Genomic DNA, 25,104 nt, shown 5'->3' on the forward strand with positions numbered 1-25,104 from the left:
ATAAAGTTCATGAATAGCGGGGAGTTCCACTCAAGTGACTGCTCCAGTATGATGCGCAAAGTGGCAATCTGGTCTATGCAGGATCTGTTTTTGCGGAAGCCAGCCTGCTGGTCTCTAAGCTGGGGGTCTACCACGTCTTTCATCCTGTCCAGTAAGATCCTGTAGAAAACCTTTCCTGGGATGGATAGTAGTGTGATTCCCCTGTAATTAGCACAGTTGCTCAGGTCTCCTTTCTTCGGTATTTTTATGAGATATCCCTCCTTCCATTCGGATGGGATGTTTTCCTGTTCCCACATCTTCTGGAAGAGAGGGTGGAGCATCTCTTCCGTGGTCTCTGTGTCGATCTTCAGCGCCTCTGCTGGAATGTTGTCAGGTCCTGCGGCCTTGCCGTTTCCAAGCTTTTTAATGGCTTTCCGGATTTCCTCCCTTGTTGGGGGACTGAGGTCTATTTGAAGGTCCCTGTCTGCTTGTTGTATGTGTGGTGGGTCCTGCGGGGGTGGTCTGTTTAGCAGTTCTTCGAAATGTTGCAACCATCTTTTCTTCTGTCCTTCCTCCCCAATTATCGGCTTCCCCTCTTTGTCCTTTACCGGTCTTTGTGGTTTGCTGGTCCTTCCTGACAGCTTTTTGGTGGTGGCATACAGGTCCTTCAGATTCCCATGTCTAGCTGCATCTTCAGCATCTATAGACTATATACACGTCTTAATGTTTTTAAAGGTATATTCAGTGATTTCACTCAAAAAACCTTAGGTTTCGTTTTTGGCTGTGGGACCCAGCCTTTCGTCCAATCAGGATAGAGAGTCAAAAACGAAACCTAAGGTTTTTTGACCCCCAGGGGTTAACTGGGGACAGGGAGGAACTCCTTATATGGGGTTAACTGGGGACAGGGAGGAACTCCTTATATGGCCAGCACACTCTATAGTAGAGAGGATTATCACAACAAAACAAAAAAATAAGTGATATTTGAATTAAGTGAAATCACCTTTAATTTTTCTTTTACTTTTCGTCAAAGCGTCGATCAGCTATTTTTGAAAATATCACATTTCCTCTCATAGCCGATAAAAGTGTCAATTCTGTGGGAAAAGTATGAAATTAGTCTGAGCGATTCAAACAGAGGCGACGTTTACGCATCGTCGCAAACTATCACGACAAAACTAAAATCCTTGTGAGGATAAATATCTTGTTCTCGTTATGATAATGATGATGATATTGATGTACAGTATGGATGGTATACGGCCCGGCCCCGCCAACGTTACTGTACAGGTCGAGTACCAAAAATATACCTTTTTTTCGATGCTGATGGACGTGAAAATAAAAAAACGCGTACACAATTACACACACACACAACATGCATCGTTTTGTATAAGCCCATCATCGGTTCAGCACACACACACACACACACACACACACACACACACACACACACACACACACACACACACACAGAAATAGTTCTTGTGACTGAAGCAGCTGAAATACTCACTATAGGCTCTGCCTGAGATTGTTGTGAGCAAAATACAGATAATTTCCATCTTTCTAACAGCTTGATGAAGTCTTTTTTTTTTCTTCTTTTTTTTTTTTTAAGATACTTACTATTTACTATTATATTCTTTATACATAAACAAAATAAAAAAACAAAACAAATCAAAAGCGTTTTATCGTGGCATTTTGATACATTACCATATCCTCTCCGATATGTTAATGTTACACAGGGGGGGAAAAAATATATACTTTTCAAGCAAGATAAATGAAATAAAAACGAGCTTATATCTTGGGGGGGTTGCAACAGAAAAATAAAATACACGTTTGAAGAAATACAGAAGGACATAAAATACACTAGATTTGCATAGAAGTGAAGAGAAACCGATGTTTTAATTTGAGTTTTTTCTTGTTTTGTTTTTTTTGGTATGAAGGCTCGTTCGTCAGCGGTCAGAGCGGTCCGCTCTGAGAGAGATCTGTCCGTGTTCGTCCAGAGGTTCAACCAACAAACATCCTCTCTCTCTCCTTTTAACCCATTCTGACCTGAGATCAGATTCATACCAGGTTTCCACTGGACACACACTGGGTCTGATTAACCCATTCTGACCTGAGATCAGATTCATACGAGGTTTCCACTGGACACACACTGTACCATGTGTCCAGTACCATCCAGTACCATGTGTCCAGTACCATGTGTCCAGTACCATCCAATACCATGTGTCCAGTACCATCCAGTACCATGTGTCCAGTACCATGTGTCCAGTACCATCCAATACCATGTGTCCAGTACCATCCAGTACCATGTGTCCAATACCATGTGTCCAGTACCATGTGTCCAGTACCATCCAATACCTACTGTACATTAAACAGTTGTACAACCCACCAAATGTCCAGACCCAGTTCAGCGTCCAGCTAAGCCCAGTTCAAGCACACAAGTGAGGCCACAGGGCAGCCAAGCATGTGGTGGCTGTAGCCAGTGTTCCTGGTCTGTTGGCTGACTCATCTCATTTTATGCATCACCAACACTACCCACACTTCCTCATTAATAGTGGAGCTTCAATCAGTATATTGCAGGATCAGTATCCTGCATCATCCCTTTTACATATTTCTGTAAGGGGTCTTTTTTGCAGAAGAAAAAGCTTTTAATGTTCACTTAATCAGGATTATGTTAATTATCTTATAGCGGCGTTAATATAGTGGTATCTATGATGGCATATTTCTGTAAGCACTTCCAAATAGCTTTGCTTACTTTACAAAAAGACTAAACATGAAACATCATATCCCCTACGGCTCTACCTTTGTGCCTGAATAATTAGAGAAGCAAGCAATTACTGCAATGTAGGAATGAGATAAAGCAACCCTGAAGACTGTTACAAATTATCTTCAATTTAAAAAATAAATGTCAACACCAACCAAGAATATTACCGTAAGTGCAATTATGAACCCAGAAAATATGCTTTCTGTTGACAAGCATTATTTTGTGAAAATAAAGTCTGTGTAACTGGATAAAAACTTTGTTCACAGCTGACCATTTACACTAGCAAACAGATTTGAATGAAGACAATGCCGTTTCATAATTAATTTTGTTTATTTTAATACACATTGATAAAGTAAAAACAATGCCAAAAATGTCTTTGTAAAAAAAACATATTTAATTAAAAAAACAATCACTGCTGACCAAAGTTCTCTGTATACAATTTGAAAAGCACCATGTGTAACAACTGAATTTAGTTTACCTTTTCTCTCTGAAAACACTTGATCACAAAAGTACCAGTTAATAGGCTGTGCATAACTGTAGTCCCGGGTTTCCAGAAGGCGGCATTTCCTGCTTTGTTTCATTGGCTTAGAAGCAGATTTTACCTATATGGAAATACATCTATTTTTAAACGTGCCGCAGAGCCAATCAAACATGGCTAGAGGAACATCAACAGGAAATGGCAAATGGGTACGCCACCAGGAAACCTGGGACTAACTCCAGTTATGCACAGAGCCTACCAAGTACAACAAAATGAAAGTACCAATGTGATCAGATAAACGTGGAACAACAGAGGCAATCTTGAGTAAGCAGAACAAATTAAACTGAGTCAGGAAATATGTATACAGTTTTTGTCAATTGTATTTGAATATTTAACTATAGATTCAACTAATCATTCAAATCCAAATATCATGTACAATTGGTTTAAATTTTCAATTCTGAAAGCATCAATTGCATTTGAAATTGTCTGACTTTTACAATCAACAATGTCTGGAGGAAAAACAATACCTCCAGCCAGCAGTATCATTCTGTCTAAGAGATATAATTGCAGTGATTAGACGTACAATAAATGTTTATACAAATAAGTTACAAAACGTGTCCAGTACAGCAGCCAGACCTAACACCAGTGAGGTATGTTACTGTAGTGTAGCCTATACACTGATGTTCGGAACAAACTATATATTTTATCCAAAATATATATTTTGCCAATGTTTATGCCTGGTACTGCAATATCTAACTGACACTGGTTGGTTTTCAGGGATACACGGCAAACAATCAACTAGTCCATTATGGCGAGACTGCCCTAAAGGTCGTCCATCTGGGCTATGGGATCTCAACTCGAGAATGAGCCCTTTTGCATTAAACGTGCTCAACAGAAGACTTCATGGTCCAAAGAAAATGTGGCAAACAAAGAAAATGGGTTTGAACTACTTTGTGCTTTTCTTATGTCAACACATTGATTGAATGCAGAATGACTCAATTTAGAGACGAATTGGCAAAACAGCCATTAATTAACCCCAGTTAACACAGGAGTCTATTGAATACTGGGAACCTCTGTGCACGTATATAATGAACACCGATTGACAATGTGTGCGACAGAATGGGAATGGCTTGGATTTGAATGGTTGTTAATGTATGCCAACTGTATAAGCTCCAGCGGTCTATCATCTGTCCTTGATGGTGTATTCATACAGTAAGTTGCACAGAACCTCAGTGAAGCTTCTCCAGCTTGGCCTGCAAGGATTTGAAGTTGCCAATGTTTTGTTGCAAGGCAGAGTTTGGGCTGAGACCTTGCAGCTCCACCAGGTAACCACAGATGTTGTCAAGACACACATTGGTGAATCGCCGTCTGCAATAGAATAAATCAATCAATGAGCAGCATGTCTACTGCATGTCATGCAGCCAACACAGCCGATATAAAATGTGCATTAAGTTCAATGCAATATTAATACCCCGACGAAATTAGTAACACCCAGCGCCAAGGACGAAGTTTTATAAAAAAAACAGATTACGAAAATCTTAAAACGTTATAAATTTTGATCTAAATCTTCCCGTCCAATTCTAAGAAAAGCCCACCACGGTCCAGTCGCTAGTCGTGGTAGATTTCATCATACCTCCCGTTGTTGTCGATCGGCTCTAGAGTGTTTTGGCTACATTTAGCTGCTACAGCCACATCCGGGATAACATCCGGTTTGTCTGTAAAAGTGCTCCGCTACAAATCGCTGGGCGCTATGATTTAATGGATTAAATAACCCTGGGCAATCGGAGTGTTAATTGGAATAATATGCCTCTGATGCACGGAGCTAAGGACATCACTGAAAGTGGTTATTAACCAAGTTAGAGGAAAAAGGAAAGAAAATCCATGGCAATTAGGGAGCTGTGGGATCGATTTGATGAGAACACCACTCCTCAAATGGATATTATGTTTATATAGTATATATAAACAAGAAAACATTTATATAGTATATAAACATAATCTCTTTCAAACACATAATGGTAAAGCTGCAACTCTTTAACTCGTTATGCCTTCATTTAAAAAAGGGAGAATTAGAACTAAAGCTTCTTTAGCACACATTAGCAGCTAAATGAGTAATCATGACTAATTATTTACGATGGGAAGTGATTACTCAATCTGCCATGCAATGTAGGTGGCCTTTAATCTCCTATCCTGTATGTTTTTGGGCATTTTGAGAGTGATGGGTACCTGACTACCTGTCATATGTGGGTACTGTACTGGAGTCATTACCTGTCATATGTGGGTACTGTTCTGGAGTCATTACCTGTCATATGTGGGTACTGTACTGGAGTCATTACCTGTCATATGTGGGTACTGTTCTGGAGTCATTACCTGTCATATGTGGGTACTGTACTGGAGTCATTACCTATCATATGTGGGTACTGTTCTGGAGTCATTACCTGTCATATGTGGGTACTGTACTGGAGTCATTACCTGTCATATGTGGGTACTGTACTGGAGTCATTACCTGTCATATGTGGGTACTGTACTGGAGTCATTACCTATCATATGTGGGTACTGTTCTGGAGTCATTACCTGTCATATGTGGGTACTGTACTGGAGTCATTACCTGTCATATGTGGGTACTGTACTGGAGTCATTACCTGTCATATGCGGGTACTGTACTGGAGTCATTACCTGTCATATGTGGGTACTGTACTGGAGTCATTACCTGTCATATGTGGGTACTGTACTGGAGTCATTACCTGTCATATGTGGGTACTGTACTGGAGTCATTACCTGTCATATGTGGGTACTGTTCTGGAGTCATTACCTGTCATATGTGGGTACTGTACTGGAGTCATTACCTGTCATATGTGGGTACTGTACTGGAGTCATTACCTATCATATGTGGGTACTGTTCTGGAGTCATTACCTATCATATGTGGGTACTGTACTGGAGTCATTACCTGTCATATGTGGGTACTGTTCTGGAGTCATTACCTATCATATGTGGGTACTGTACTGGAGTCATTACCTGTCATATGTGGGTACTGTACTGGAGTCATTACCTGTCATATGTGGGTACTGTTCTGGAGTCATTACCTATCATATGTGGGTACTGTACTGGAGTCATTACCTATCATATGTGGGTACTGTACTGGAGTCATTACCTGTCATATGTGGGTACTGTTCTGGAGTCATTACCTATCATATGTGGGTACTGTACTGGAGTCATTACCTGTCATATGTGGGTACTGTTCTGGAGTCATTACCTGTCATATGCGGGTACTGTACTGGAGTCATTACCTGTCATATGCGGGTACTGTACTGGAGCCATTACCTGTCATATGTGGGTACTGTACTGGAGTCATTACCTGTCATATGTGGGTACTGTACTGGGGTCATCCACATATCCTGAGAGAAGCACATGGATACACTCTATCAGGTGCAGGGGCTTCTTAAGGCGTTGCCAACAGGGATCCTACAAATGAAGGGTCAGAGATGATGCCAGTGCCACATGTGATAATTTAATGTAGAGCTGGGTATTATTAAATATTGTTCATCAATATTGTGATATGAGACAAGATATTGTCTCGTTATATGCTAATAAGTAAACAAAAGTTGTCAAAATATGATATTGTCGTAATATTGAGGTATTTGGTCAATGTGATTTGTTTGTGTCTATATCGCCCAGCCCTATAATCTAATACAATTTAATGATTTGACAGGTGTACCCGTGTTTTGGAGAGTTGGTCATAGACTTCCAGCAGGCGAGGCAACTGCACTCCAATCTCCTGCATGGTGTGTGTGACAAAGCCCACGTCCCAGTTCAGCTTACACACCTCCTGCTCCAAAAACTTCACTAGGAATTCTAAGGAACACAGACAGATAAGTGTTGGGGCCGTTGGCAATGTACAGTATGCTAATAGACATACCATAGTGACATGTTTGCTACAGCAGACAGGTCTCACCACCGGAAATAGAGACTTTAGTTAAGCAACGGCGGCTATGGCAGTCCGCTCCGGCAACCAGAAGTGGATCAGTGCTCGATAGATGAACCTGCTTGCCATCACAGCCCTTCAATACTACGGCAGAAACTACCCTTCCATGTAGTGTCTACAACGTCAGTGATTTTAGTACTTTGGACATGTTGTCTAAACGAATTTACTGAACAGATCAAAAACTGTCCAAAAGTAAGATCTTACAATCTTACCAGATCATGTCGAATGCAAGCTATGCCACGAGAGGAAAGACAACTCACTGTGTCACTATGGGAACCAAAAAGGGGGGGGTACCCGTCACCGACGGCTGTTTTGACTGCTACGGCGATTGCGTCATAGCAGCTGTACTTAGCTAGCGGAGCCGTCCTGAAATCAGTCGTTGCTTAAAGTCCCTAATATAATTTAAATAAAAACATGATGGAGCTATGGGATCCTTGTATACAACTCTGCTACTTTGAAGTGACACATTTATTGCAAGAGATGGAGTTTGGTTGTGGTATGAAGTATAATAGGCAAATGGTGCATTTGGTACATTTATATAGCGCCTTTATCCAAGGCGTTTTACATAGATTGTGCATTACATTCACCCATTCATACACCGATGGCGGAGGAAACCATGCTAACTCTAACGGGAATGCACCGTTGCCACTATATTGCCAAATATATGAGTCACTGCACATACTCATGTGTGCACAAAGAGCTGACAAGAAGTGTATCTGCTTTCAAACACACCATCATGTTAATCTGCTGCCGGCAGCATGTGGGTGTTTTGGTTAGTGTTGTGTGGGAGTAACTGCCTGGGGTAGTAACCGTGTTAGGCTAAATGGACATAGTGATCTTTATAAATACTTCGCGTCTATGTGCATAACTATTTCACAAGAACAGTGTTGGTGTAACTAACAGACTCACCAAAATATTATTTTACATGCCGAGATTATCAACTACAACAGCACTAACAGTGCTGCTTAGGTTTTGGACCAATTATTTTGGCAATTAATTTAGAACGAATATTTTATTTCTATTGGAAATTATTTCAATGATTCTGAAGTCCGGCCAATTACATTTTCAAAACACAGAAGACTCGAAGCAGGTTAGATGCAATTTCCAAGAAAGGAAAACTAGGTATGTGTGAATACTTACCAAGAGGAAAGTATCTGGGAGTTCCAGCATAGATCTTTCCTAGCGACACCAGTTTTAAATTGAGGGCCCTCATTCTGTCTGCAGGACTCATGGCTACACTGTCAGCCAGCTCTGAAACACAGGATACACACATGATGTTGAGCCGACCGATGCCACATTATGGGGTCGAATTCCAATCTCAATTTTGAAGGTCCCACAGATTACAAATATTGAACATCACGCGTTTTATCCAAACCACGGAGAGCTCCGTAGATTTTGAGTTATTCAAAATAAATCAGCCGTCGGGTTTGATATCAATAATAAAGCTTATCAGATGGAACATTACGCCAGAAGCAGTTGCTGGCTGGATTCCTTCTGATGGAACGTTCTGCCACGAGCAGCTAATTGGTTAAGAAGGCTGGTGGGGGGGTTTACAGTACCGTTAAGACTCTGCTCTCAAAGACAGAACTGGGCATGGGGAATTGTTATGTGAGACTTTCACAGAATAATGAGATTCACACAAATAATATATATACATGCCTTTCTCCATGATCTCCTGCCACAGCGAGTGCACTAGAATTGGATCTGAGTGTCCAGCACAATGAATGATGGCCAGCTTGCACTCCGACAACTTAAAATGGTCAGCAAACTCTCCATAGAGCTACAACAAAGAACACAGTACAATGTTTAAGACCTTTTTTTTCTTTTTTAAGTTATTAAGGAATACACAGCACTGACTTATTTATATTGGTAACCGAACAGTGGACCATTTTCATAAAATAATGTATTTGTTTTATATCCACATTTATATCCACGACATTCAAGGCACAATATTTCTACCAATGCTACAAAACTTGTGATATACAGTCATTTTGGGGATAAACAAGTAGTTCACAATGTCTTATGATGAAGGTCTGATAATTATGTACCACTCATGTTAAAATAATCTTTACATTATTTCTGACCATTTTCCAAAGCACAATTATTTTTACTTGTTTTACATTTAGGAGGGAAAAAAAGAAAAGAAAAAAAAGAGCCAATTTAATGTTGAGGTGCACACAAGGTTTAGTTGCCAATAGCCGCAATTTGCAACTCTAGATTTCTTTATAATGGGATGTATCTAGAGTTGCAATACCCTCCATTGACTCCCCACTCATCCAATTTGGTTTGCGATCTGCTTGTCTTAAACAACATTAAACTCACCAACATTGCAGCTGTAGTCCAAGCTTGAATTATCCTCTTTCAATCTGCTGAGCTTGTTTTTCATAAAAATCAACCATAGACATTTTATGAGCTACTTTCTGTCAAGACATCCTCTGCAGGTGATTATTTTAAGTGTTGCAGTTTGGAAGCACTCGTTTTTGTTAACGGGTCGCACTGCTGCATCCTGCATTATGTGCAAATTCGAAACAGGTTGTACGCAGGGCCGTTCAGTGACTTACGACTCACGAGTGCTTCCAAACTCCAGCACTTAGAAAAAGAATCACCTGCACAGAATTTCTTGACAGAAAGTAGCTCATAACATGTCTACGGTGGATTTTTATGAAAAACAAGCTCGGCAGATTGAAAGAGGATAATTCAAGCTTGGACTACAGCTGCAATGTTGGTGAGTTTAACGTCGTTTAAGACAAGCAGATCGCAAACCAAATTGGATGAGTGGGGAGTCAATGGAGGGTATTGCAACTCTAGATTCATCCTATTATAAAAAAGATCTAGAGTTGCAAATTGCGGCTAAGTTGCCCAGTGGACCTGTATACCTCCATATTGATCAAATTAGTTGTATTAACACATTTGAGAATTATTAGTAACAAGCAACCAATATACGTTAAGGTAACAGGTACGGTAAAATAAAGTACCGGTACACATAAAGGATACAAAAAGGTCCATGAAAGTTTCATAATGTACATACATGCATTTCTTACCCTTTCAAACCATGCATAACCTCACCTTAGTGATATCCAGAAGTTCTGAGTCCAACTGTGATATGGCATTCTTCGCAGAGGGATGCTGGGAATACTGTCTGGACAATGTGTCCTGGATCTGTACTTGGATACGCACCACCTAGCAACAGGGAACATAATAAGACTACCAGTCACCATCTTGAACAAAGACTTTACGTGCGGCTCTACAGGGGTTTAGCCGTCTAGAAGAGGGTCGGTCTGTCTGTCTATGTCCAGAGCTAAACCTCGCCCAGGTTTAAAAGTAACTTTCCCCGTCCCGGCCTTGAACAAATGCCGATGTTTAATTTGACAGTCTGAGGATGTTTACATCAGTCGTTCTCAGGTGTCCTCGAGGGTGTTCCATGGGGTCCCCAGCAAAATTAATAATAGTATCAATTATCGCTATCAGTTTAACCAATATTGCTATTGCCATATAGTCGATGACAAGCTCACAATGTGCCGTGATGCTACATAGAGCAGATTTCTTTTTTATCTTAAGAAATGTAACTACACAAATGGTTAGATTACAAAAAATATAATCATTTGGGGGTCCTGGACATGGGAATCACTGAGTATTGTGGTCTCCATGTACCACTGCATACCTCCATCTTTTCTTCAAGCTCATGAAGGAACTCTCCATCAGCTCCCTGGGCGATGATGCACGAGGAGCTCTTAGCAGACAGGATGGCTCTAGAAATGTACTCCAAACGCTGCTGCAGGGAGATCTCTGTGCTGCACATTAACAGAGAAACATACAAGCAAATAAATTCACATTTCCTGGGCATATTGTATATTTTACACAATTTCTACTTTCAAGCATTAACCACTTAAACCCTATATACACCATTGACTGGGGTCCCCCAGGGGTCACACTTGGGTCCACTCCTTTTCCCTCTATACCAAATCTCTTCACCAAAAATAGATCAAGACAAGCTCGCTACAAGTAAGCCTTGTCAAGACATGTGGCTCATAGGGCAAGAGCCTATCTCCCGTTTCAGCTTGGTGTACACCCCCTGGTCATTAAGCTAGTACTGGTAGTCGCAGGGACTTTATGCTCTCCTCTCCAAGGGAAAGGAAATGATCACTTCTCCCTTAAACAGGTGATCACCCCCCACTTACCTTTTCCCCCAATCTGTACATAGTGTTTTATTTTTTCCTGTAATGATATAGATTTTTGAGTGGTGCAACTACTCCCTTACGGAGCTATGCGTGTGGCTGGGTGGGTGGGTGGCTGCGTCTGAGCACGAAAACAGCATCGTTGTTTTTCACCACATGTGCGCAACCTAACACACACACAAACACATACGCACTGCTTATATGGTGATTTCGGGTGTGCCAGTACAGTGACAGTACAGTAGGCTACAGTACAGTAGAGGGTCCAGTAGAGGGACCCCCACACGGTAACTCTGTCATTTTTCAACCGTTTCGGACGCGGGGCGGTATATCGGAATGGGGCGTTCCTGCGGGTCTGGACCCCCCCCCCCCCCCCACACACACACACACACACACACACACACACACACACAGAGTTGCACCACTAACTTCACACTGGTGTGATTTTTTGTTAAATGATGATATTGAATTTTGTTGTTATTCTTCATGTCATGTCTATGAATTGATTATATTATAGGGCCTAAACCCTAAATGGTGCCATCCCTTTTGGAATGAGTGTTTGACTGTACTCTGTTGCCGTTTTTACATTTATGTCTAATAAACAATTCAATCAATCAATGCTGAGTGCCAAGCAAGGAGGCATTGGGTCCCATTTTTATAGTCTTTGATATGACCTGGCGAGGGAATCGAACCCCCAATCTCCCAGTCTCAGGCAGCGACGACTCCAGGGGCAGGTGCTTAGCCTCCCCTCTCGACAAACCCAATTGAATGACTTCTATGTAAGCCAAAATTAATTAGCCCCTGCTCTAAATACCATTCCCCCTATAGCCCCCCCCCAGTCACAATTTTCTGGAACAGTCGCTGATCTCATTGCTGACACTCTAACCAGAAGGCCACTGAGCTCAACGCGATGTGTCGTGAGCTTGTAGATGGGATTTTGTTTGGAAAAGACAAAGTCAATTTGAGTATACAGTTCAAGTGGTTAACGTATGAGATTGTGCCAAACCTGTACATGTCGGCAAGGCGGGCCAGTACATGGGCTGCCTTTCCAAAGCTGCGGCTCTTCTCGTAGTAACGCCACAAGAGGTCCATGTTGCGCACCTTACTCTGGTCTTGCTTTATCATGTGCATCAGGTGCTCCTCCAGGAACGGAGAATTGACCTCCAGCAGCTTATCAGTAAGGTCAGCCTGGATGAGCCAGTTGTAGAGGGCTATGTGAAACAGCTCATCCTGAGACCTCTGGGCCAGACCCAGCATCTGTTCAAACTACAAAAACAAAATGATGGGATAATTATTCATGAGGATTCATTACGCCAGAATTCCTGTAACTCTCCAGTGTGTTCCACACGAATAGTAATTTGGGCAAGAAAATCTGGCTGAAATGAAGAAACTAATTTATGTGTCCCTGAGTTCCGAGGACTCTAAAGCATTAATATAATACCACAACCTCATAAAGTAAGTTACGTAAGTATTCAGGTGGGTCTATTAGCTTTTGAAAAATCTAAAACAATGTACATCATGTACTGTTCTAATGTTACCAGTAAACGTGGTGTCTTTGTTTATTCTCCCACCCTCTACTCCCAATCACGTTATCGCGTATGTGTAGGATTCCACAGTACACTGGCACCCCTGATACTTGTCACGTGAAGGGGGCATTAGGGGTCAATGTTCAACTTTAAGAACATATCCACTAGCTGACCAACTGACGGCTTAAGTTAGCGTTGTAGCAGCAATAATTTGTACTGTGGAGGCATCACTTTCGAGCTATGCAAACAAAAAAAAAAAGATAAAACTAAGAAGCCTACAGCACTGGCAAGATCAGCAGAACAAATTAAAGGGAGAGAAAGAACAAGAAGTGTGCGAAATAAGAATCCTTGTATATACTGTAGCAGCAGTAGTAACTCATGCTCTATTTTAGCCAGATATATAAAAAATAAAATCAGAGCCGTCTGAAGTGAGTGGTGCTGTACTGTACAAGCCCTCCTCCCTGGCCTGTGTGGGTCTGTATCTGTGTGTTAGGCTGTGCAACAGTGACACCTGGTGGTGAACAAACGCTATATATTTTCGTGCTCGGACACAGGGACACGCACACACATAGCTGTCTATTTTTGAGTGGTTGCACCACTCAAAAAGTTTGTTTTTGTTTTACTCACATGGGCAGTGGCATCCTCGTTACTCAGCATATTGGGGTCAGATGTCAGAACTGGTGGTCCAGGCTGCTTGGGGACACTAGGAGACTGAGGGGCAGCCTTGCTCTGGTTCACCAGTTCCTGCATGGTATCTGTGATGCATTTATAACACGACAATCTGAGAGAGAGAGAGAGAGAGAGAGAGAAATTGTTATTAGTAGCAATCCGCTACTATAAGTGTCATACTGTAGTTAATTCAACAGTTTGCAGCGTTACCTTTCCTGGCATGCCATCTGCCCAGCTCTGTCCTCCTCTGGCTCTCCGTTCTTATAGAAGTGGGGTCCCAGACGTTGGGGGTCCTTCTTGTCTGCTGCCGTGAGGCACAACTCCAGGACTCCCTCGTAGAAACGGACTGTGGGGATTTGGGAGAAGATTTAAAAATTGGAGAGAAAAAACTATCTGGGGTGCACACGAAAGTGTGAGGGGGGTTATACCAAGTCCATTAGAGGTATAAAGTGAAAGTGTGGCAGAAGCCAAGATAATACAAAAGAGGCATTGAACCAAAAGATACAAGCTTACAAAATACAAGCCGGAGCTAGATTAAAAGGAGCATGATTAATGATTATTATACATACCAATTACCAACTAATAACTATATAGAGTGAAAATAGCAGTGGTGTGTGTGTGTGTGTGTGTTCCTACCCTGCCTGTACTGAGAACAGACGAGGGGCAGGTCTGTGTGGTGGCTGATCTGCTGGTACAGTCGTAGTGACTCTCTTAGGGTTTTCTCTTTATCTGCCTTGTTCTGAATGAACTGCCGAGAGCACTGCAGCAACTCATTAGCCTGTGAAGGATGGAGCAAGAGGAAATGGAAACCAGAATTTACAGGGAATCATACTAGGCTTGGGCGATCCCCTCTATTTTCATATAGTGATTCATGGCCACTCAGAAATGGGTGATAGACGATCCGTGGAGGGGGTTTATAGTTTACACAGCTCAGAGCTTGCCACTGGCCAGTGAAAACATTGCCAGCAAGTGCAACTTTTAGGCTTAGTGGCATCATGGGGTTGTTTTCTAGTGGCGGATCTTGATGGAGATGGAATCTCAAAGTGCTACAAAGCAAAAATATTTAAAAGGACAAAATAAGAATAGAAACAATTAATGCATTCAGTGGTCACCTATACAGCTACATGTTAAAAAGCACCAAAACAGAAGTCCAACTAGGCAAATGCCTTGTTAAAAATTAAGGTCTTTAGTCCCCTTTTAATTTAAGACAGATTTCCACAACCTTTCCAGACCAGAACCCTGTTTAGGGTTAATTAGGGTGATAAAACTGGACACTTGAAAAAGCCAGTGACTGTCATGTAGTTAAAGCATACTAGTGCGTGTGTCAATATGTGTCTGTGTCCCCTCGGTATGTGGATATGTACTTACCTTAGAGCACACACTGTCATCACTGCTGTACAGTAAGGGACAGATGTCCCTCAGGTGATTACTGACTGCATCCACGGAGGCACTGTCTTTGATGTAAACGTTAATGAGCGCTGTGATGAGAGCTCCTGTAAGCTCTTTACCCCGAATCACCACATCCTTAAAACTCACTCCCTTCATCTGCTCCTGGAACTCCTACAAAACACACATTTAAGAATAAATGTACGCCCCTCCTCCACTGGTTGTCTTTGAGGGACAGCGCTAAGAGTCCTTCAGTTTCCAGCCACAGCCAATGCTGTCGATCAAACTTACTGCACAGGCATTTCTATTTATAAAATTCATAAGGAATAATAAATTGTACACTGAAATTATGACGCAGATCACTGTGCTCCGAGAGGGAGCACAGTGCGTGACAAGTGACTCTGCAGACTGCTTCATCACACGTTCATTTCAGTTTTCTAAAAGGACGATAAGCCGAAATCCGAAGGCACAAAAAGTGTCCATTATACTGAAAACTGCATCCTAACTGCGACAGACATACACAGGCTCAAATTTTAAACTAATTTATTGGATGTATTAAGTATGAGGATTTACACTCTGAGCTAAGCCAGGGCATGAACACCAAAAAAAGAGTGTAGGCATGTGCACTTCACTCAGCCTACAGTTTAAGTGAACATGTGTGTGTCCGAGTGAGAACATACAATACCTTGGGGAGCTCTGAGATGATGAGGCTAAACTGATGGTCACAGAGAAGCTTCCAAAGGGCCAGTGTCTGACAAGAACGATGAACCAGCTGCTGTATACCCTGCAGGGACATCTTCTCATAGACCTGTGCCTCCGCTGAATACAAGAGACACACACAGACAGACGGAGAGAAAGAGGGATAGAAAGACAATCACATAACGAAATGGTGTGAGTACAAGTATAATAACCCTCATCACATACTGTAGATAAACATTGAACATTTCTGCAAGTCCACATTTATTTTATGCACACACAAGGGCCAGTGAGTGATTGCGAGAGAATGAACCACAGATGAAAAAAACAGACGTAAGTATTACATATTTTGCTCATCACTCACTGTGAAACTTCCTCTGGAGCTCCTGCTGTACTTGCTGTGAGCTGGCTCCATCAGGGCGCATGAACCCCAGCAGCCTCTGTTGCAGGTTGGCAGGGGAGCTGAAACTGTCAGCCAACAGAGAACATGTTACCCACAAAACACAGTAGAAACATTGGACAGGAGAGATGCTGTAGGTGCCATGGGTGTATGGTACACATTGTTTTTCCTGGTATAACTACTACCGATTTTCAGACCACAAGTGGACAACAAAACTGTACAAAACTGTATCAAATAAAAATGCAACACAATGAGTAGGACAGCCGCTAGCATGCTGTACATTTTACAGAAAGTGGTTTTATATGGCCTTGTATGCTACAACTTCTTATATGCAACCAGACATGTTGCTGCGGTTGATTATTTTTGTACTATCGGACTATATAACAGTTGACCCTGGAAGAATATAACTACTGAGCATAATTCATTCTTTTTAGTATCATAGTAACACATTAACTGCAAGGTATTAATTGATTCATTCTACTGTGTTTGCATCTCATTTTGAAGATCCACGGGACTCACCTGATGTAGTCCAGGTGCTTTTCAAGCACCTGGCAAAGAAAAGACAGTGAGGAGAGACAGAGAGCAGTTACCTGGCTGCTCCCAAAGATGAGGGGCTGAACTGAGCGTTCTTATCAAGGAATTCCTGCAGACCCTTTAACTCCAGAAGGACCGACTCCAGAGCACCAGGGCCAACACTGCTCTCCAGCTGGCAAAGGAAACATTGATTAGCCACCATTATCAAAACAGTAATTTAACTTTGAGAACGTAAATATGATTAAGGGCTATACAAATGATCTCAACTTGAAAACGTCACATAATTGCATTATTGTGTTACTCACAATAGTCATAGTCTGATTCCCTTTGTTAATGGTCTTCTCAACAGCAAGGCTCCCATCCCAGATACTCCTGTAAAAAGGAATTAGCGTCTGCATTGTGAACATACACCAGCATCAATGGTTCCAACAAAGATGAAGTGAAGACCACTAGTAAATTATGACCCAGATACCATATTTAATCCATGCACAACTGACCCCAGAATGCGGGTGAAGTAGACGCTGATGCCGTTGTGTTTTCCAGAGAAGACCACCTCGGGGCCAGCGGACATTGAAGCAATAGGGGCAGCCCCTGAGGGTATGGGGGTCGCAGCCACAAAAGGTGTCATTGGAAGAGTAGGTAAAACACCTGCGGAAAGAATGAGAAAAGGAGGGTGCTTAGAGGGTGCCAAAAACTATCATGAAAGGTGAAGCCTGGCCTTAAAGCTACCCGCCAGCCAATTTTACATCCCGTTTGCCGCATACCTTTTTCAGCAAACCACCAGGGTTGTGATATTTACCTGGTAAAGGAGAGCTAAACATGGGTCCAACATTGCTTGGAGATGTGATGGCTGAGGGGAATCTCATCTGTGCTTCTCCTCCATATCTAATAAAGCAATGAAAAAGTTCAAGGGATTGTCGTATACAATGGTTTGTAAAACTCGTTCTCTATAATAATAATTAGAATGCTTCATAAGATTTTTAATGCTCAAATTTAGACGATTATGATGTATGTGATAAGATACATAGTATCCACAATGCCCATTGGGCATACTTGGGCTATAGCATTATGGTTGTTATGTACCTTCTATCCACTAGAGGGCATTCTAACAAGGTGATGCTTTCTTGCCAAGTAGCTAATATTTTAGGCACAACATGAATGAACTTGAACCGATTATTTGCCCATCACATTTTAATAGGAACGTTAGGCATCTAAAGCACTGCACTCCAACATCTACAATATTTAAAACTGGCTATCACGGTTCCATCCACATTTTCGGAGAGCATTTTTTATTTACTATATTTTATAATCCCAGCTGTGGGGGCAACTGCATTGGAGAGTAAACACAACACTGACTTGAAGCAGTGTTGATTTTGTCGACTAATACTAAGACGAAAAATGTTCGTCGACTACCTTTTTTCACTGACGAAAACTAAATGGAAACTAAATGAAAACTAAGCTATGATGACGAAACTAAGACTAAATACATTGACAATTTCATCAACAAATAAAAACTAGACTAAAATGTTAGGAAGGGACTAGTGGACAAGAGATCCAGTATAAATAAAAGACAAGTCATTTTACTTGCATGCTGAAAATAGCCGATCTACAAGCTCACAATGTGTCGCAGTAAAATCAGCCATTACAACGGCATCAAGGCCCACCAAAATACATTTTAGTCGACTAAATCAACTGGAGACTCAAAAGACTGAATAAATCAACTAAAATCAACACTGACTTGAAGAAGGCTCTGGTGGCCCACACTGAAACTTCTCTGTCACAAGCGGCATTAGAACAAGCCAGGATCAAAGCTGTGGCACATGCTTGCTCCTCCTGAAAAGAGAGAACAATCAAGCATATATGATTCTTGTATAATGTGTGATGCACTCATGTGTACATTCGTTTGTGTGTAATCTGATGACGTTCAAAATGTGCAATTCTTACCCTGTGCAACTTGAAGAATCGTTCAATTTCTTCACCTTCTCCTCCGGCACCGCTGACCAAGAGGTGGCGCAGTTGGTCAACTGGACGTAGCTTATGGAAGATGTGACTGCCCTGCAGTACAGGAAAGAATATACATCTCTGCTGTCGGGAAGAAACCACCTAACTCCAAAATGTTCATTTTTCAGGAAATACCTCACATTTTGAAAACAACATCAAAGTTGGCGTTGTGAGTGACTTTATATATTGTCAATGACTTGCACGAGAGAGAGGTGATGGAGTTAGTTGAACTGAAGTAATGGTTAAAGTGAGGCGACGCAGATGCGTCCTCAGGTCTAAATGGGTTAAAGTACAAGTATTGCTATACTGACCTTAGCGGACAGAAGGACAAATCTTTGTGGAGGGATAGTGTGTTGTTCAACCACCACAGGTGAGTCCGTAATGGGGACCAGGTCTTTGTTCAGCAGAGTAGAGACCTTGGTGGGCCTCTCCTCATTAATAGCGCAGAGTGCCCAGGAATGACCATCTACATTGGACATAATCTACAATACAATACAATTTATAGAACATTAAGAACATCCCACACAAACCCCAAATTTGAGTGTACTGCATGACAAAACATAAAAGCTTCTACCTGAGTCTCCATAAGGGGTTTCTTGAAGGGGAAAGAGTCGTGGTTGATGCACCACAGGATGTCGCTATCCTCCGTCTCAGATGCAGCCATTAGTAAAACTCCTTTGAGGATAAAAATCAATGTATTACAGTCAGATGTGGCCACTTGTCTTGTATTCAACAGGAGATAAGAAAGAGCAAAGACGGTGTATACCTTTGCTGTGTAGAGCCTTGTGGACCTTTGCAGGTTTCTGCAGGGTTGAAGATGCAGAAAACCCCGGTGGGAGGCGGACATGCACCAAAGCAAGCAGGCTGGGTCTCACAGCAACGTGCTTCTGATGTGGAAGGGTAAAGTGTGCGGTGCTGAAGTAGAGACGCACGCCTAAACACATTTTTTTTTAATAAATGAAGGTATTAGTATGAATAATACCAAATGACACACGTCAACCAATGTGTTTATATTGTGAAATTAACAAGACACATCACTGGTTCACTAATTATCCTTACCTGCATGAGTAATAGCAAGCAGGTGACAGTCGGAAGACTCAGATCTGTCAATCACAGCGATCTGGACAATAGGTTTGAAGACAGAACGATCAATTGTCCTGTAATTGGAGAAAATGCAAAAAAAAAAGGACTGAAGGATCCAACACAGATATGCTGAAAACATTTCTATACTTGATAAACCTAGACTTACCTAGCAATGTTTCCAGCTGCACCCACAATGTAACTCTGTGAAATGCATGCCACACGACTCATGCCCATGCCATCAGCACCTAGGTCATATACCTGAAATACAAACAAACATCAACTAAACCTCTATGTAAGAATTTTAAAATCAGGACTAAGAAATACTCATTTCTGACACACTTCAATTTCACAAGAGGCACATTAGCAGTTTAAATAGTGACACAACATCCAATAAATTCACCTGTAAGACTCCTTTCTCTGAGCGTGTGAAGAGTGTGTTGCGGGAGTTGTCAATGGCTACCTGCATAATGGGGTCTGTTGAACATAACATGTGTCTGCATTATAAAAAGTTGTATTGGACCAGAGACATGACCCTCATCATTTGAATTTGAATTTCCTTTCCTTACCATCTTCCGAGAACCAGAACTGGACCATGGAGGGAACAAGAAAGGATAGGCTGCTTTTGGAGTGGTTGATTTTTTGGCATCGTTGGCTAAACCAGCCTGCCTCGGCCTGGTATGCGATCTCATACAGGCAGCCGTCCTTGCCTGCCATGAAGATGCGTCCGTGGTCTGTGGAGGCAATGGCCAGGATGTGGGTATTGTCTGTTGGTATGGAGTAGAGTGGGTCCGGCAGCAGCTGCATCCCACCAGACATGCTGTCATTCAACCCTATAAGAGAAAAGGCAAAAAGTCTGGACAGTCCAATACAGTAGGTCTGTACATGGGTTAACCCATTGACGCCTGGTGCAACCTATACGCTGTTCTCCCCTTGATGCCGGTGCGCTCTCTGTGTCTCATCAGCTATTGCTATACATGATTTTGAAGGATTTCAGAAACCTTAGGTCAGGCCCTAGAAGGCATTCCCAGATTCGGCCTCAGGCATCAATGGGTGGACACTATGGCACGTTTTCGACCAAAATGATTTTGGTCTAGATTCTTGGAAACTTGGTGCTTTCACGGAACCGGCAGCCTTTTCTTTGGGTTCAAACCCAGTGGAAAAGGGGCTGTGGTAAATAACTAATATATTTCAGTGTACAGGTCTGGATGAGGGAGTTCTCACCTGTATGGCCTTTAGGGAAACTGAGTCCAAGGATAACCACATCCACTGGTGTGGCTAGCACCAAGAGATAGTGGATGTTAGGCTGGAAAATCCCTGAGAAGAAAAAAATAAAATCTTAATACAACTACAAAAGAATATGTGATCCAATTTTAGTGGTTTAAGATAAGTGTTAGGTCTACCTGGCTTCGGTTTCACGAGACCCACTGACAGGATGGTTTCAATGAGACCATCAAAATATGCCACATCACCACTGCAAGGAAAATGTTCAAAATGTCAATACATAAATACATTTGTATTCCTTAGTGGTCTCTGTAATGGTTTAATAAGGCAACTGCACGCAGTACGCACCCATCTTCATAGTTCCACATGAAGATGTCATTGTCTATGGTGAGCCATGCTCGACTTATCTCAGGAAAGACTCCCATCATGCAATTACACTGCATATCTAGAAAGCTTAGTTAAGATGAATGCAAATTTCTTGGGCAGATCATTTTGTATGAGAGGAAACCTAACAAAAAAACAAAAGAGAAACACAAGTATACATTTGTGTATGGCAGGTGTCAATGCACCGGCCAATTCGTTTGTTTTGATGAAGGATACGGCTGAACTGCTCCACCAGCTCAGGAGGTAAGGGTACTCTGCGGACCGCACTAAGCTCTGGGAGGTTTGGCACACTAAGTAGCCCCGGTCCCTGGAGGGGATAGTCCATGTCTGACATTCCAGAGAGTGATGGCATATCTGCAAGGAAACAAGATACGGTAAGATACGGTAATACTCCACGTTTAAATTATTGTCATATTCACTGATGGCTACAACAGATTTGACAAAGCAGAGTATCATTGATACTTCTACTGCGTTCACTGGCTCTGAACGTGGAGTAAAGGGGACCCTTGGTGGATTTCCAGGGGGTCCCCAACTACATGGGTGATACTAGCCCATTCTGACCTGAGATCAGATTCATACGAGGTTTCCAATGGACACACACTGGTCTGATGAACCCATTCTGACCTGAGATCAGATTCTAAAAATGTCAGTCGTTCTTCGATTATTCAAAAATAGCAGACCTACAAGCTCGTATCGCGCCACTCGGTGGCGCGATATGAGCTTGTAGATCTGCTATTTTTCAATAGATAAAGCATAACATGAGGCGAACACCAAAATGGGTGCCCGGTCAGAATGGGCTAGGAACCAAATGGACCCTTGTGAACACTCAGTGTACAAATATATGTACAGAATTAAAATAATGGAGGATTTTATGGCATATATGTATTAGTGTCCCAAAGAAAAAAAATTTTTTTCTTTTTTTTACCCTTTCCTTTTGATGTCTGTGTGTCTGGTGAGGGGGTTAAGAATCGGGTTGTTTTGCAACCACAGGACCGCCAGGTCAGAGTAAGAGACGGTTACTATTGCTAGCAGGCAAACTATAGAGAACATGAGTACATTAAGGAGCACTGACGGACAATCTATGTACTGAAAAGATACACTTCAGTTATTGTGGGATTTTGTGTGAACCGTTTGCCCATCCATAGTCGTATAATATGTCTCTTCCCTTGAAAAGCTTTAAAAGGTTGAGTCAAACGGTGGTCTATGCATATATTTTCCTTGGGTTGGACACAACTGATCTGTTCTAGTGTGCAATGAATGTCATCACTTACTGTGAGAGGAAACCGACAGCAGATCCGACAGGTCAGGAAAGAAGCGGTCCTCTTGCAGGTGTCGGTCAATGATCCGACCAGAGCACTCCAGCGCCTCGGCTAGCGCAGCAGCAGGGCTGCTGGGTCCAACGCTGGACGGCATGATGACGATGCTACCACCACCACCACTGTATATAAGACATCAAAGTACATGTTAATACCTTAGGCTCTATATGTCAAAGTTTGTTCATACAGCCGCAAAAGTCATACATGACATTAGCCATGGTTCACATGACGAGCGTCATGGTTCAACTCCAAGAGGAGAATTAGCAAGAGAGGCCAACTTTGCTTTACTTCCCGTATCTGCGTGAGGTGGGCGGTAACATTATTAGGAGACGGGAAGAATGTTGGAGTCTATTCATTTCCAATGGGAGAATGAACGTGAACACAGCTTCTGAACCATTCCTTATGGTCACTGAACTAAATACTGGACCCAATCATCACAAGGCACACAATATTTACAAGATATTCATACTAGTAAAGTGGCTTCTATTAGCGAGACAAATCAGGAGAAAATCTACTTTGTTAATGACATTTCTTTATCCCAGCTACAAACTCTCGCGAGATTTGAGATGAGTCCGGAAGCCTCTCTCTGTCCATCCGCAATTTCTCGGACAACACATAGGGGGCTCTGACCCCATATTTAAGATGAAAATATGTGAATATGTGAATATGATAACGTGGCATACTTGGTCTGCATATTGAGACAGGCAGATATGTATAGGCACGGTTGAGGAGGATAGATTATGTAGTCTGTGTGATCTAAAGGAGTGCAGGGAGGCTGGCCGGAAAGCTGTTATTTGCCCTGTGGAAGTGGGGTGTAGGGGCTTCGTAGGTTCCTCAACTGCTCGCCTACTCCGCGACATGGGATGCACAGGAGCGGGGCATCGGAAAGCCATGAAAGAGCTGGCTGAGGAGGCGGAGAAAGGCAGCTTCTGGCTGTGGCTAAGGAGGAAGCATAAGAGTTGGGGGACAAACACCTAGGGCATCAGCAGGGGGTGGCAGGGAGATATCCCTGCCATCATGAGACGTACTGGGGTTAAAGGAGCGAAACGTTGATGAATGGTGGTCCCCAGCTGATGACCCGTTTAGGCCCACAGAGGTGTTCAGTGAGGTGTGACAGCACACCTGTTCAAAAGGCACTGGAGGAGGTCAGGCAGCAATGCCCAGCAGGAATACCATCACCTGTATCTGATATGTGTGATCTAAAGGAAATTGAAAATGAAATGCTATTCTACAACTCTATTAGGGAGAGACTTTTTAATAAGATAGATCCAAATCATGAATTGATATTGTATATAAATACAATACATACATGTATATGGTTGGACTTCGAGAAACTGAAAGGCCTATTTCAAAAGTACACCTTTTAATTAGTCTACACCGGAGTATAATTTATAATTGTAATATCAATGTTAATTTAACTATGATAGTGTACAAATGGAACCAAATGGACCCACCCATAAGGGTCCATTTTGGTTCCAAACTATCATTTAGCTGCAGACTTCCCTCAAGGATCCCTGGGGGTCCCCACCCCACTTTGGGAACCACTGACCTACATTTCATGTTTTCCAGATAAACAGCCATAGATCAACCTCCATGGAATGCATGAAATGTATGCAATATCACAGCCACGCATGTCTAAAACAATTCCTTGTCATTTTACTGTCAATAATCGCTGGATTAACCTAATCGCTGGTTTACCCTAAAACGCGAACCCCGTACGCGCACTTAAAATAGGAACGGACCTAAATTCGCGCGTGCGTGTGTGCGTATTCGCGTAAACGCGCACTGAAAATCCTGGTGTAGCTTGATCTTATATGTTCACTATTTTTGTACTGAATACATACAAAATGATTACAAAAGTAAAAATGCAAGATTTAATAAACAAGACAGGCTAAACAAGTGATCACTGATCTACAAGTCCACAATTAATTGCGACGTGACGCGTTGTGACTTGTGAGCTCTGTGAGATTTGCTATTTTGACAGTTTTCGCTCAGGTTGACAGTGGTAAACTATCAGATAGTACTAGCTATGATAGTACTAACTTCTTCATTTAACATAAAACACGAGGATGCCATTACAAAACATTAACAGATACAGACTTTTGACTAAGTAGCTCGAGTAGTTAGTTGTACTAGAAGGACCCTTAACATTAACACCATCCATTACTACCAGACACGCAAGCTACATGCTAGTTAGCCAGCCAGCGGTAGCATTAAAGTATTATTGAAAATGTTTGAAAATAAACCCGAGTACTTCACCTGTATTAAAACAATATATGTCGGGTGCTTGAAGCTGATGTGGCTGTAGAGTTAGTTTCCAAGGACACCGATGTGAATATGAAAACTAATAGTCTACAAATAAACAAAACAGCACTGACTACACTAGCAGCCCGCCAACCTCATGCACTACAGCAAAGCAAACTGTTGAAAGATGACGTATTTCCGGTGGGGATAGACCACTGGCATGTGGCTATAGAGCACTGCTGCCCTCTACCGGTTACAGAATGAATAACTCGCGCGATAC

General features: G+C 42.1%; 1 protein-coding gene across 1 annotated transcript; it reads right to left on the bottom strand.

The window, feature by feature from the left end:
* Positions 1 to 3,042: 3,042 nt before the first annotated feature.
* On the bottom strand, positions 3,043 to 24,981 carry nup155 (nucleoporin 155). Its single transcript, XM_083793977.1, has 33 exons — positions 24,840 to 24,981; positions 22,536 to 22,702; positions 21,481 to 21,618; positions 21,229 to 21,325; positions 21,060 to 21,130; positions 20,881 to 20,973; positions 20,226 to 20,489; positions 20,060 to 20,133; positions 19,826 to 19,917; positions 19,636 to 19,733; positions 19,343 to 19,510; positions 19,151 to 19,251; positions 18,888 to 19,058; positions 18,520 to 18,630; positions 18,314 to 18,408; positions 17,375 to 17,460; positions 17,073 to 17,223; positions 16,881 to 16,947; positions 16,632 to 16,747; positions 16,006 to 16,109; positions 15,631 to 15,764; positions 14,928 to 15,119; positions 14,196 to 14,337; positions 13,770 to 13,905; positions 13,518 to 13,671; positions 12,371 to 12,630; positions 10,854 to 10,983; positions 10,259 to 10,372; positions 8,852 to 8,972; positions 8,333 to 8,443; positions 6,926 to 7,062; positions 6,566 to 6,672; positions 3,043 to 4,580 (listed from the first exon to the last, which is right to left on the bottom strand). The coding sequence occupies exons 2-33, from the start codon at positions 22,675 to 22,677 to the stop codon at positions 4,442 to 4,444; spliced, it is 4,116 nt and encodes a 1,371-aa protein (XP_083650103.1). The 5' UTR covers positions 22,678 to 22,702; positions 24,840 to 24,981; the 3' UTR covers positions 3,043 to 4,441.
* Between the last annotated feature and the right edge of the window lie 123 nt (positions 24,982 to 25,104).

This window comes from Protomyctophum parallelum (assembly GCF_964188405.1).
Source record: "Protomyctophum parallelum genome assembly, chromosome: 21".
NCBI classification, from domain to species: Eukaryota; Metazoa; Chordata; class Actinopteri; order Myctophiformes; family Myctophidae; genus Protomyctophum; species Protomyctophum parallelum.

Coding starts and splice junctions, on each gene's coding strand:
- nup155 (XM_083793977.1), bottom strand. CDS start 22,677: ATGCCGTCCAGCGTTGGACCCAGCAGCCCTGCTGCTGCGCTAGCCGAG. Junction 15,765..16,005: donor GCTCCAGAGGAAGTTTCACA/GTGAGTGATGAG, acceptor TCTTGTATTCAG/CGGAGGCACAGGTCTATGAG. Junction 13,672..13,769: donor CAGATGGCATGCCAGGAAAG/GTAACGCTGCAA, acceptor TCTCTCTCTCAG/ATTGTCGTGTTATAAATGCA.